General features: G+C 41.7%; 1 protein-coding gene across 1 annotated transcript; it reads left to right on the forward strand.

The window, feature by feature from the left end:
- The first annotated feature begins 239 nt into the window (after window positions 1-239).
- On the forward strand, window positions 240-9,073 carry LOC115153663 (dorsal root ganglia homeobox protein-like). Its single transcript, XM_029699287.1, has 6 exons — window positions 240-326; window positions 1,044-1,147; window positions 1,568-1,669; window positions 4,361-4,536; window positions 5,052-5,164; window positions 8,667-9,073. Exons 1-6 carry the CDS (start codon window positions 269-271, stop codon window positions 9,071-9,073), a joined length of 960 nt encoding a protein of 319 aa, XP_029555147.1. The 5' UTR covers window positions 240-268.
- Window positions 9,074-13,976: the final 4,903 nt, after the last annotated feature.

Consider the following 13,976-nt stretch of genomic DNA (forward strand, 5'->3'; position numbering starts at 1 on the left):
GTTGGTTTATTTGGGTGAAGCGCGGGGAGTTTTGTAGAGTTTCTTTAGTTGATCTACTTTGTCATTTGTAATATCAACACTATAATAATTTCACTGATTACGCAGTTTGACTGATGTCAAATATCCATACAGACAACTTGGACACATCCGGACCCGCTATTCTCTGATCTGCAGCTGAAATGATTTGGTTTATTTTCAGATTTCTCTGTGACATCGGGCTTTTGTCCACACAGATCCACAGATAAACGAAGCCACCTAGAAAACCATAATGTTTTACTTCCACTGTCCCCCTCAGCTGGATGGAGAATGTTGTCGGACTAATACACGTAAGTAGGCTAAACCGTAGCCTAAAATGCAGCAACTTTTGGCTGAGTCGCCATAGATAGGCTAGAACGTGTTGACAGTGGTTTTATCTGGAAAAAGCAGCCTTATAACTACTTCAGTCTATAACTTCTCTATCTTTGCAATCAAGTTCAAATATCTGTAGCCGAATGCTACCCCTGAATAGGCTGCAAGAAGAGTGGTTTAAGTTGTATGACTCTGCAATCATCTGAATAACATATTTGTATCACTTTTTAATTTGTATCACAATTTCATTGTGGTAAATAAAGTGTGTGTGTGTGTGTGTGTGTGTGTGTGTGTGTGTGTGTGTGTATGTGTGTGTGTGTGTGTGTGTGTGTGTGTGTGTGTGTGTGTGTATAGCCCCGGGGCTGAGGCAGGTGTGTTGTCCCGTCTGCAGCCACATATGTTTTGGTGTCTTGCCTCTCAGACCGGGCATCAATGTTTTCATGGCTCTAATAACATGAATACACTAGATCATAGTTCGTTTCAATGGGCCATCCTATTTACTCACATCCTAAAAATAAACAACTGCTTAATTAGTATTTTGTTTATTTAGGTTTGTTATTTTTGTTGTAAAAATAAGTTGCAAAGTGTTTCCATGTCGGGTTTTAAGTGCAAACAAATGAAAATATAGTACATGTATTTATACCGGCAAGTATTTTTATTGCAACATTTCTTAGATGATGTTGTTATGTTTCCAGTGAACACCAACGGGTTTCCCAACCATTCGTCAGCAGGTGATTTTGATGACGGCTTTCTGCGGAGAAAACAGCGGAGAAATAGAACAACATTTACGCTGCAACAGGTAGCAACCAATTATAAAACTCTGGACTGCTTAGAAATGGAACTCTGTAGACTACATGGTTATAATGAACTGAATCCAGTGTGAACAAAATCATGTGTCAAGCTAGCTAGGCTACACCCATTTAATTTTACGATTAATGATTATTATGATGATGCTTAACATTATTTCCACCAGAAAAATAAAATGTATCTCTTCCTTATTGCTTGCAGTTATTTTAGTTAATAGCATTTTGTTGCCTAGTTCGGCTAGTCATCCTCTAAAAGTAGCCTAGACTACTTACCAAAACAGACATTTTGTAGATTTTGTAGATTTCGTTCAAAAACCATCACACCAAAATATACAATTGTGTGTAGTATTATGAATATGAATAATAAACTAGCATAACTTTAAAACAGCATATTATATTTTCCCCTTTCTCAGTTGGAGGCTTTGGAGGCTGTGTTCACGCAGACTCACTACCCTGATGTTTTCACACGTGAGGAACTGGCCATGAAGATCAACCTGACTGAGGCGCGTGTCCAGGTGAGCACACACACAAGGCACTGTCATTCACTTGATGCACTTTAATAATTTATCCACTTCGATCTAAAGTCCCCTGTTTTGGGGACCTGCATGGTTCTGGTACCAGTTCCGACCGGCATTTTCACTTATAAAGCAATCTGTGGACACCATAGATTGGAATGGCTTGCATAGAGCAGTAGCCCTGATTCTCACAGACACATATATATGGTGTATAGCAGGATGTGAAATCTGACACCACTTGAAGCTGAGATGTTCCTCCTACCATTTAGTTCGCTTTTCCGACTGTCCATCAACTCCAGGCTGAACCCTATGTCACAGCCACTATCAACACATATGCCTCTAAACCTTTCATCATAATGCAGTGGAAGAGACTGATTCCGTTGCTGTAGCACATTCAGAGATCGATTTATAGCCAGTAATCTAAAATAATACATAGATTTGAAACAAAATACACGTTATGTTTGTCATAGATGGACAAGATTAATATGAGCTGAAAGGTGAGTTCCTACCGAGTTTAGGAAGCCAAGCTAGAGCTCTGTGAGATGTTCACAGCTATGGGGGAAGATGTTTTGATCAAGAGAGACCTTTAGAAAATATGGACATTTTCTCTAACACTAAATACACAAATATGTATTTTACAGTTTTATGGAAGGTGAAATCTTATAGTTAATCATTTTAGAAATGTATTATATTATATTTAGAACAGAAATAAGTCATTTGAAGTCTTATTCGTACAGTTTTGTTGAATAGGAAATACATCATATAAAATATTTCATATTTTCATATTTTTATCAAATATGTACTGTGTACTTGAGCTTGTGTCCTCAAAAGTGACTACACACTGGCAATGTATAAATATTTTTTACCAGAAAGGTGAGATTTTAACCTTTCTTGGACTATGCATCATTACCAGTTATTGTTTATGGCCCTCTCATGAGAAATTATTACTTTTGGTGATTAAGTAGATCACATTTTCGATTACATTTAGTTACATTTAAGATGTTTTAATAACATCAACATAATGGTGAATATTAGATTAAGTTGATTAAACGGTCATTCATAATTAACCAGCGATAATGTTCTTCACTAATTTGTCGACATCTCAAAGGCTAACAAAAAAGACATCATCCATGCGTGTCCATTTCCATGGCTCGGAAAAAAAGAAGCATAAGGGATGCTTTTAAAGACAGCAGTAGATAAAAATGTTAAGACAGCATTTAGGACAGCATTTTTTGTGCACGCTCGCACCCACACACGCACATACACAAACACACCTTAACATTATTTAAAAATTTGTCCATTTATATTCTGCCCCTGCCCTCCACATATGCGTGGTTATAAACTTGTTCAGATGTAATTGAATTCAGTGTGTCCTGTATGTAATTCCATGCATTCCTGATTTGCTTTTGGGGTTTGTTGTGAGCGCAGATCTAATTGTAGGAAATATAATAGTTAGGCTTTGCTTCCCCTGGGTCATCTTACTATCGCTTAAAGCCGACAGCGCGCTGCATAATAGAATCCCGAGCTGTAAATTAGGGATTGTAAACAAATTATTCTGTTCTAATCCGATTACAGCATTCTTATTATTAAATCTGAACATGAATCGGATGCAGCATACAGGGACATTATTATTAGAAAATAAATGTCCTTTCTGTTGTAGTGTTGGATGGCTTGTCTTTATGTGCATGTCAATGGATTTCCCCCCTCCTTAAAGCAGCAGCCAAATGGAGATTAATGTAGCAATTACCGGCCATTCAGAGGGACGGGATCACGACTCTTAGCTGTAAGGTGCTGTAAGGTGCAGGGGTGAGATAGTAGTCTCACAATGACAGCAAGCCGCCATATTGTTGTCCTGTCACTAAACCAAACTGTTGTCCTTTTCTTTTATATCGACTGAATGCGATTCGTTTTGTTTGGATGCTGACATCATTGTACCTCGGCTCGTCACACAATAGTGACTGTTCTGTCCCGCGTGCAGGTTGCATGCAGTCATTCTGATTCGCACTCCCGTCCAACCCATTCCATTCACACACATCATGATTAATGCGTGCGCGAGTGCAGTCTTAATCAAATCTGATGTTGTCAAACAATCACTAAATAGGGGAATAAATGACTTAATCACAGTTCTCTTACTCAGGCGCCCGACTGTTATTGGGAAGTCATTAATATATGATAATGAAAAATTGCTCAATTAAATGTTGTTATAGGAAATGACCTTCATTCAATTAGGATATAGTAGTTGGCAGTATGTAGCGGGCTGGAGACTATGGGTGGGTGAAGTTTGGGAGAAGTTGCAGTGCAAAGTCATTCAGACAGAGAGCTTTAGTCCAACACACACACACACACACACACATGCACACAAACACAGGGACTTCTATACCTTTATATTATCATGAACCAAAAATGACATTCATTTTTTATACATTGGATAATAAGATAGTTAAATCACCATATTGCGGTGCAGAGACATGATTCATGAAATCTGTCAATTTTCTGACCGACTGTATCATACCATCCACTCCTGGGTGCATAAATATAAAGATGTTGGTCAGTGTCTCTTTTGAAAATAGATTTTATCTCGATGAGACTAAGCAACACGTCAACATACAAAAGCAGGTATTCATTTGACTACTTTAAATTGCACAAAGGAGAGAGCAACATTTCGCTTTTTACTCCTCTCCTCCTGTCTAGGTGTGGTTCCAGAATCGTAGGGCCAAGTGGAGGAAGACGCAGAGAGGAAATACAGACCCCGACGGAGGTAAGGAGCAGATTAACGAGGGAGGCACTCCTCCGTCCAGGAGTCTGAACTCCCAGTCTCCTGTGGACCAGAGCAGGAAACAGAAGGAACCTCTGGAGATGCAGCAGAGGTGAGAGAACAGGGATGGGGACACAGATGGGGACAGAGATGAGTTTCTGGGGAGTGTTCCCCTTCAGAGTTAGGCCTCTTCTCCCATTACAAGTTTTTACCTGTGGCTGGTGACCTTGACACTGTACACTGTCATGCGGTATTGAATGCCTGAATTTGGGGATTCTGATTTAGCCACTGTCCATGGTGCTGAAATCTCACTCTCCCTGTGGCCAGTAATGTTGCAGCTGAACCTCATGGCAGCTGTCCACTGTTACTTGATGCTGAACAACAGATCACAGGTGTCTGAGTGTGCAGCTGTCCGTGGTGCTGAAATTGCAGATCACATTTATTTGCTTGTTGTTTACATCGGACCTTCCACACGTGATTAATTCACCACAAATGGTAACCCACTCATCTTCCCCTCCTCTCTCCTCCTCACTCCTCTTCACTTTCCTTCAGTTGCAGGATAACCATAATCTCTTATCTCTGCTCTGAGTCATTTTAAACTAACCTCAATCCTCTCTCTCCCCCCAGTATAAACCGAGCCGTAGGTCCTGGTGGGCCGTTCTTCCCATCCTGTCTACCAGGGACCCTCCTGAACTCAGCCACCTATGCCCAGGCTCTGTCGCATGTTGCCACAATGAAGGGTACGCAAGATTCACAACGTAGCGCAGTGTTGCAATGTTGTTTTTCATCACAAAAGGGGTGGCTTTTATATATGCTGCGGCATTCAACATACTTTTGTACTACCTGAAATTTGAGATGTGCCATATCATTCCTTCCGCAGCTGTGGGTGCAGTGTTGTCGCTTGATTCCTTGATCTGATCTATAGGCTATATAGGCTATTCATCAAAGTAGTGTATTTTGCATTGATAACCAAATGTAATCTCAGCAACTGTTCAAACAGTAAACCAAACAACAAGAATCCACAGCTATTTTGTTTAGAAGTAATAACTGGTCATTCCAGGCTATTGTGAAACTAGCTAGACGTGCTTTTTTCTCTGTGAACTAAACATGATGACGCTCTATTTTGAGCCGATACTGGAATGAATACACAAGTAGCATATCAAACTGGGATAATGTTTTACGCTAAACCGTCAATATAATATACAATATATGACCAAAGGTATGTGGACACCTGCTCGTTGAACATCTCATTCCAATATCATGGGCATTAATATGGAGTTGGTCCCCCCTTTGCTGCTATAACAGCCTCCATTCTTCTGGGAAGGCTTTCACTAGATGCTGGAACATTGCTGTAGGGACTTGCTTCCATTCAGCCACAAGAGCATTAGTGAGGTCGGGCACTGATGTTGGGCGATCAGGCCTGGCTCACAGTCAGAGTTCCAATTCATCCCAAAGGTGTTTGATGGTGTTGAGGTCAGGGCTCTGTGCAGCCCAGTCAAATTCTTCCACATCAATCTCGACAAACCGTTTCTGTATGGTCCTCGCTTTGTGCACGGGGGAATTGTCATGCTGGAACAGGAAAGGGCCTTCCCAAAACTGTGACCACGAAGTTGGAAGTACAGAATCATCTAGAATGTCATTGTATGATGAAGCGTTAAGATTTCCCTTTACCAGAACTAAGGGGCCTAGCCCGAACCATGAAAAACAGCTCCAGACCATTATTCCTCCTCCACCAAACTTTACAGTTGGCACTATGCATTTGGCAGGTAGCGTTCTCCTGGCATCCACCAAACCCAGATTCAGATGGTGAAGCGTGAGTCCAATGGCGGCGAGCTTTACACCAATCAAGCCGACGCTTGTCATTGCGCATGGTGATATTAGGCTTGTGTGAGGCTGCTCGGCCATAGAAACCCATTTCATGAAGCTCCCGACGAACAGTTATTGTGCTGACATTGCTTCCAGAGGCAGTTTGGAAATCGGTAGTGAGTGTTGCAACTGAGGACAGGTGTTTTTTACGCGTTATGCGATTCAGCACTCGGCGGTCCCGTTCTCTGAGCTTGTGTGGCCTACCACTTCGCGCCTGAGCCATTGTTGCTCCTAGACGTTTCTGCTTCACAATAACAGCACTTACAGTTGACCGGTGCAGTTCTAGCTAGGCAGAAATTTGACGCACTGACTTGTTGGAAAGGTGGTATCCTATGACAATGCCACCTTGAAAGTCACTGAGCTATTAAGTAAGACCATTCTCCTGCCAATGTTTGTCTATGGAGATTACATGGCTGTGTGCTAGATTTTATACACCTGTCAGCAACGGGTGTGGTTGAAATAGCTGAATCCACCAATCTGAAGGGGTGTCGACATTTTTGTATGTATAGTGTATACAGTGGGGGGGAAAAGTATTTGATCCCCTGCTGATTTTTTACCATTGCCCACAGATAAAGAAAGGATCAGTCTATAATTTTAATGGTAGGTTTATTTGAACAGTAAGAGACAGAATAACAACAAAAATATCCAGAAAAACGAATGTCAAAAATGTTATAAATTGATTTGCATTTTAATGAGGGAAAAAAGTATTTGACCCCCTCTCAATCAGAAATATTTCTGGCTCCCAGGTGTCTTTTATACAGGTAACGAGCTGAGATTAGGAGCACACTCTTAAAGGGAGTGCTGCTAACCACAGCTTGTTAACTAAAAAAAGACACCTGTCCACAGAAGCAATCAATCAGATTCCAAACTCTCCACCATGGCCAAGACCAAAGAGCTCTCCAAGGATGTCAGGGACAAGATTGTAGACCTACACAAGGCTGGAATGGGCTACAAGACCATCGCCAAGCAGCTTGGTGAGAAGGTGACAACATTTGGGGCGAATATTCGCAAACGGAAGAAACACAAAAGAACTGTCAATATCCCTCGGCCTGGGGCTCCATGCAAGATCTCACCTCGTGGAGTTGCAATGATCATGACAATGGTGAGGAATCAGCCCAGAACTACACAGGAGGATCTTGTCAATAATTTCAAGGCAGCTGGGACCATAGTCACCAAGCAAACAATTGGTAACACACTACGCCGTGAAGGACTGAAATCTTGCAGCACCCGCAAGGTCCCCCTGCTCAAGAATATATATACATGCCCGTCTGAAGTTTGCCAATGAACATCTGAATGATTCAGAGGACAACTGGTGAAAGTGTTGTGGTCAGATGAGACCAAAATGGAGCTCTTTGGCATCAACTCAACTCGCCGTGTTTGGAGGAGGAGGAATGCTGCCTATGACCCCAAGAACACCATCTCCACCGTCAAACATGGAGGTGGAAACATTATGGTTTGGGGGTGTTTTTCTGCTAAGGGGACAGGACAACTTCACCGCATCAAAGGGACGATGGACGGGGCCATGTACCATCAAATCTTGGGTGAGAACCTCCTTCCCTCAGCCAGGGCATTGAAAATGGGTCGTGGATGGGTATTCCAGCATGACAATGACCCAAAACACATGGCCAAGGCAACAAAGGAGTGGCTCAAGAAGAAGCACATTAAGGTCCTGGAGTGGCCTAGCCTGTCTCCAGACCTTAATCCCATAGAAAATCTGTGGAGGGAGCTGAAGGTTCGAGTTGCCAAACGTCAGCCTCGAAACCTTAATGACTTGGAGAAGATCTGCAAAGAGGAGTGGGACAAAATCCCTCCTGAGATGTGTGCAAACCTGGTGGCCAACTACAAGAAACGTCTGACCTCTGTGATTGCCAACAAGGGTTTTGCCACCAAGTACTAAGTCATGTTTTGCAGAGGGGTCAAATACTTATTTCCCTCATTAAAATGTAAATCATTTAATAACATTTTTGACATGCGTTTTTCTGGATTTTTTTGTTGTTATTCTGTCTCTCACTGTTCAAATAAACCTACCATTAAAATTATAGACTGATCATTTCTTAGTAAGTGGGCAAACGTACAAAATTAGCAGGGGATCAAATACTTTTTTCCCCCCAGATCGACGGAGAGAAGCTTGTAGTAACCTTAACAGTTAACACAACTAATGGTAAGAGGAGAGGAGTAGGCAGGTGATGGTGATGATGATGATGGTGGTGGTGGCAATGATAGACATACCTTACTGTATTTGTAAGAAACCCTAAAACAATTTCCTGACCCTGCCTGTGTGTTTATTTATTTGTGTGTGTGTGTGTGTGTGTGTGTGTGTGTGTGTGTGTGTGTGTGTGTGTGTGTGTGTGTGTGTGTGTGTGTGTGTGTAACCAGGAGGTGATCTGTGCTCTTGCTGTGTTCCTGATCCCATGGGCCTGTCCTTCTTGCCCCCCTACGGTTGTCAGGGCAACCGTACAGCCAGCGTGGCAGCCCTGCGGATGAAGGCCCGTGAGCACTCTGAGGCCGTCCTGCAGTCAGCAAACCTGCTGGGGAATGGCCATGGGCATGGCGCTGGAGTAGGAGGCCTGTCCAGGGTTGGGGTGTCCGGGGATGGGTTGAAAAGGCCCAGGATGGACCCTGCCCTGGGAGTCATATCTGGATCAGTGTCGTGTGTTTCTGGAGCCGTGCGGAGAGGAGCAGGGGGCGGACTTACTCTCAGCCCAGGCTCCAAGGCACCGACTCAGGGTAGCGGGTCTGACATGCACCCCCTCTGCCCCAAGGAACCACTGGAGAAAAAGTGAGTGTGTGTGTCTGTGTTCGCTGCCCAGAGGAAACAGACGTACGGACAGTGAGGATGTACAGACAGACTGACGGACTGGGACTATAACTCCTGTAGTGTGACTGTGCCTGTTGTTATGACCACTTTCCTTCTCCCTACTCCCCCTAAAGCACAACTATGGACCTATTTCTACTGGAACAGGGTGAGGAGTGGGTACCCAGATATCATACTATATGGATCTAACTATCAAGATATTGATTTGATTGTGATTTATTTATTGTGGGTGAATATTGCTGAATGCCGTGGGGCTGTTGCTGAACCATTATAATGGACTCTATATGGGCTCTTTGTAAGGGATAACTTGAATACATTGTGTGTGTGTTTGCGTGTGTTTGTGTGTGTGTGCTTGTGTGTATGCGTGTGTGAACAGAGAACCTGGCTGATGTGAATCTGAGGCATTTCTCTTTCTCTCTCATCTTGGCTACACACTCTTCCTTGTGTATTATTAGAGTATTGTGTTACAGAACGTCACCAGACAATGTAACATGTTGTGTTTGTATTCTTATAACCACATGTAAAACACAATGTGAAATATTGACGATTCCATTGTTTTCACTGGAGCTATGGTCATTATTGTTCAGGTTTTCAAGCTAGTGACCAGAGAGAACTCCAACTAATTATTTATTTATCTTGTTTAACTGACAGGGACAGTGCACATGAATCAACATATACATTTCACATCAGTTGAAGCTGATGTTGCTTCGCTGTCCCTTGGCTAATAGATATGATACAACAGTTGTGTTGAAATCAGGGCTGTTGCTAATATTTATTCAGTCTGTTAGCACTTCTGTAGTGTTACTAGCGTTACCCGAACCCAGATCACTTTAGTCCTGTTGTCTAAAACAATTAAAGATGTATTGTCTCCTGTTGCCTCCCGCCACAGCCATCTGCTCCTATCCATTATTCATTAGCTTCCCTTAAAGCTAGAGAGACGAGAGCGATCATTGTTCTTATTATTTATTTACTTTTAGGAACGCCAACGCCACTCACTGCTTTTCTTTTCTCTCTCTCTCTCTCCCTCTCTCACTCTCTGTCTCTTACTGCCTCTCTCTAGCCTTCTCCACCTCTCCCTCTCTCTCACATGCCTCCCCCTCTCTCTCTCTCTCCCTCTCTCAGTCTCTGTCTCTTACTGCCTCTCTCTAGCCTTCTCCACCTCTCCCTCTCTCTCACATGCCTCCCCCTCTCTCTCTCTCTCTCTCTCTCTCTCATGAGATGCATCGCCAGGTTTCAATAACCCATTGAACATGATACATGCTAATTATTAATGCCTAAATGTATATTTACAAAACACTTTTTTAAACACCCAGAGCCTCCTTCATGGTTCATCAGCAATTGTTGATTAATTAATTTACTTATCATTTTATTTATTCATTTTATTTTTTTCCCCAGATCAGATTAAGAGTATTTAACCGTAGCGAGAGAGAGCACACAGAGACCAGAACTTAGTCTGATCACTTTTGTTAGTCAATAACACAATTAAGCAAACTACACACAAAATAGCATTAATAATTGATGGTGAATTGTGTATTACCACAAAGTACTGGGTTAATAATTAATAATGAGGGAGACACCCTGGTAACATGGAGGAGGGAGATAATGTCAGAAGGCCAGGATGGAGCACTCACACTTTTATTCTCTCTCTCTATTCCTCTCTCTCCTCTCATTCTGTATCTCCCTTTCTATCCCTCTCTCTATTTCCCCCTGTATCCTTCTTTCATCTCTCTCTCTCTCTCTTTCTCTCTTGCCTTTCACACTGAAATTGACTGCATGCTGTGCATAGTTCATATATATTAATAAAGTGACGATTTAATTGAATCTTTGAGTAATTGAGTTATATTGTTAATGTGTTTGTATGAGCAAGAATTCTCTCTAGCTTATTTTGTTCTACACTTTGTAAACAAAACAAGTGAAACCTCATACGAAACAAAGAGCCATGCATGTATTTTGTTGAGTGTACATGATTATACTCTAAAATGTGGATACAATTATGATGCTTCTATTCAAAACTTTTGACCAGTGATTGTGTTTTCCAATCTAATATAAGTAGCAATGTAACTCATGTAACACTGAAATGCTGGCCAGATTTATACAGTAAGGAAAGGCAAGTTTATTTGTGTTTTTGCATTACTCCAGTCATTGTAGCACACATTGTTCAGAATATCTATTATGCAATCAAGCCCAATCAAGGATGACTTGATTAATCATATCATACAATGGTAATACGTAAATGTATGCGTTTGAAAAATGCAATGACATGGCAGCAAATTATAATATTGTGTAAACTTATTATAACAATGGTTATATTGTGTGTACTTATTATAACAATACTTATTATAACAAATGTACACTGCTTCCGAAAATGGAACATTTATTATATCATGTGGCTGACATTGACATACGGTCTAAAACTCACAAAAGATTCAGACAAACCATTTAAATCTCTCCAAATTGAATACAGTGGTTTTGGAATTGAATCATTAAAAAAAAGGATTCCGGTCTTATAACGGTTCCGATCATCATAAGTTCTGTATAGCACTCATAATTCACTGCTTTAATATGCCATAAACAAGTCAAGTTGCTGTTGACATCCCCGCTGTGCATATGGCATCTGTGATAATTCTGCCACCTAAAATAAGTCCTGCAGCAGTTTGTGGAGCATTGTTATATTAAATTAACTGGAGCGCAGCCGGAAACACAAACTGACAGAATGAATACAGAGGCCAGGCATTCTACTCTGTTCTACACAGCCATGTTAATGGGCTTCTATTGTTGCAGTAATGAAAACATTATGCTGAGATACAGAAAGAGAGAGAGATGTCCTGGACCAGGGGCACTTCACACTAAGAGACAACCAGCAGGATGAAGTCAAACCTGGACACTCATCAGAGGTCAGTTTTATGTTTTCCATCCCTAATGGTTAGGGATTTGGGGAAGGATATTAAAGATGGTACTAGATCTGTGCCTAAGAGCTAACTTCTACCCAGCGGCAGAGAGAAACAGCGCAGACAGAGTTCAAAACAAATCAAATCAAATGTTATTTGGCACATGCTCCGAATACAACAGGTGTAGACCTTACAGTGAAATGCATACTTACAAGCCCTTAAACAAGAATGTAGTTTTAACAAAAATACGAAAAAGAGGTAAGAGATAAGAATAACAAATTATTAAAGAGCAGCAGTAAATAACAATAGCGGGGCAATATATAGGGGGTACCGGTACAGAGTCAATGTGCATGGGCACCTGTGTCGAGGTAATTGAGGTAGTATGTACATGTAGGTAAAGTGAAACTGACTATGCATATATAATAATAGAGAGTAGCAGCAGCGTGGGGGGGGGGTGTACCGGTTGGCGTGCGGTAGCAGAGAGGACAGTCTATGACTAGGATGGCTGGAGTCTTTGACAATTGTTAGGACCTTCCTCTGACACCGCCAGGTATAGAGGTCCTGGGTGGCTGGAAGCTTGGCCCCGGTGATGTATTGGGCCGTACGCACTACCATCTGTAGTGCCTTGCGGTCGGAGGCCGAACAGTTGCCATACCAGGCAGTGATGCAACCCGTTCAGGTCAGAGAAGAGACTGAAATTCCACCATCATTATTACTGCTTTTAATTCCTGCATCAAAGATGATAGATAAGCCAATCAATTACAATCAGTTATACTCATCTCTGATGAAGGTATTCCAGCAGCATATTTTAACTCAGCAGAGAATAATGCATTTGTCAGTCAGATGTCTGTCAGCTGTAACAATAGGCTCCTGACAGCAACACAACCACAGGAAGGCATCTGACTCAGCATGGAGAGGACCAGGACCTGCTCTCTGCTCTGGACCAGACTCCTGCCTCATATATCAGACCCAAATAATACTTGATTTATTTATCCTTTATTTAATCTGGTGTATCCCATTGAAAAATACATATATTTTGCAAGGGAGAAAAATGTGAAGGAATGTTTTTTATTTTGCATTTAACCTTTATTTAGGTTAAATAAAGTCCCATTGATGTCAGGAGACCTCTTTTACAAGGGAGACCTGGCCAAGAGGGTCATGTTGTTGGCTTGTAAAATAGGTCTCCTGACCTCAATGGGACTTTATTTAACCTAAATAAAGGTTCAATACAAAATAAAAATAAATATTTCACATTTATTGCAAGGACTTGTAATTTCTAGTTTAGGCTTCAGATTTGTTTCACCCACTATAGAATTGACCAAAGTCTGAGAACTTAAAGCCTTTTAGGGTGCATCTCGGTAGGGTTAATTTAATCAGTGACAACTGATGGAGTGAATTCCAGGTTCCTCACAGATTTAGGGATGCATACATAAATGCACTATAAGAAATGACTGAAGCGTTTTGCAGGCCGTATAGGAGGACAGTGTATTAAAACAGACCACAAAGTGTGATTATGAAGGGTCTGGACACCGAATCCTCTACAGCAGTGGTTCCCAAACCTTTTATAGTCCCGTACCCCTTCACACATTCACCTCCAGCTGCGTACACCTTCTGGCACCAGGGTCAGTGCACTCTGAAATGTTGGTTTTTGCCATCATTGTAAGCCTGCCACACACACACTCTACGATACATTTATTAAGCATAAGAATGAGTGTGAGTATTTGTCACAACCCGGCTTGTGGGAAATGACAAAGAGCTCTTATAGGACCAGGGCACAAATAATAATATAATCAATAACTTTGCGCTCTATTTAGCCATAAATTAAACCTTATTTGTTTATCAAAAATTGTGAATAACTCACCACAGGTTAATGAGAATGGTGTGCTTGAAAGGATGCACATAACTCTGCAATGGTGGGTTGTATTGGACAGAGTCTCAGTCTTAAATCATTTTCCACACACAGTCTGTGCCTGTATTACTTTC

The sequence above is a fragment of the Salmo trutta genome, chromosome 18, assembly GCF_901001165.1.
Source record: "Salmo trutta chromosome 18, fSalTru1.1, whole genome shotgun sequence".
NCBI classification, from domain to species: Eukaryota; Metazoa; Chordata; class Actinopteri; order Salmoniformes; family Salmonidae; genus Salmo; species Salmo trutta.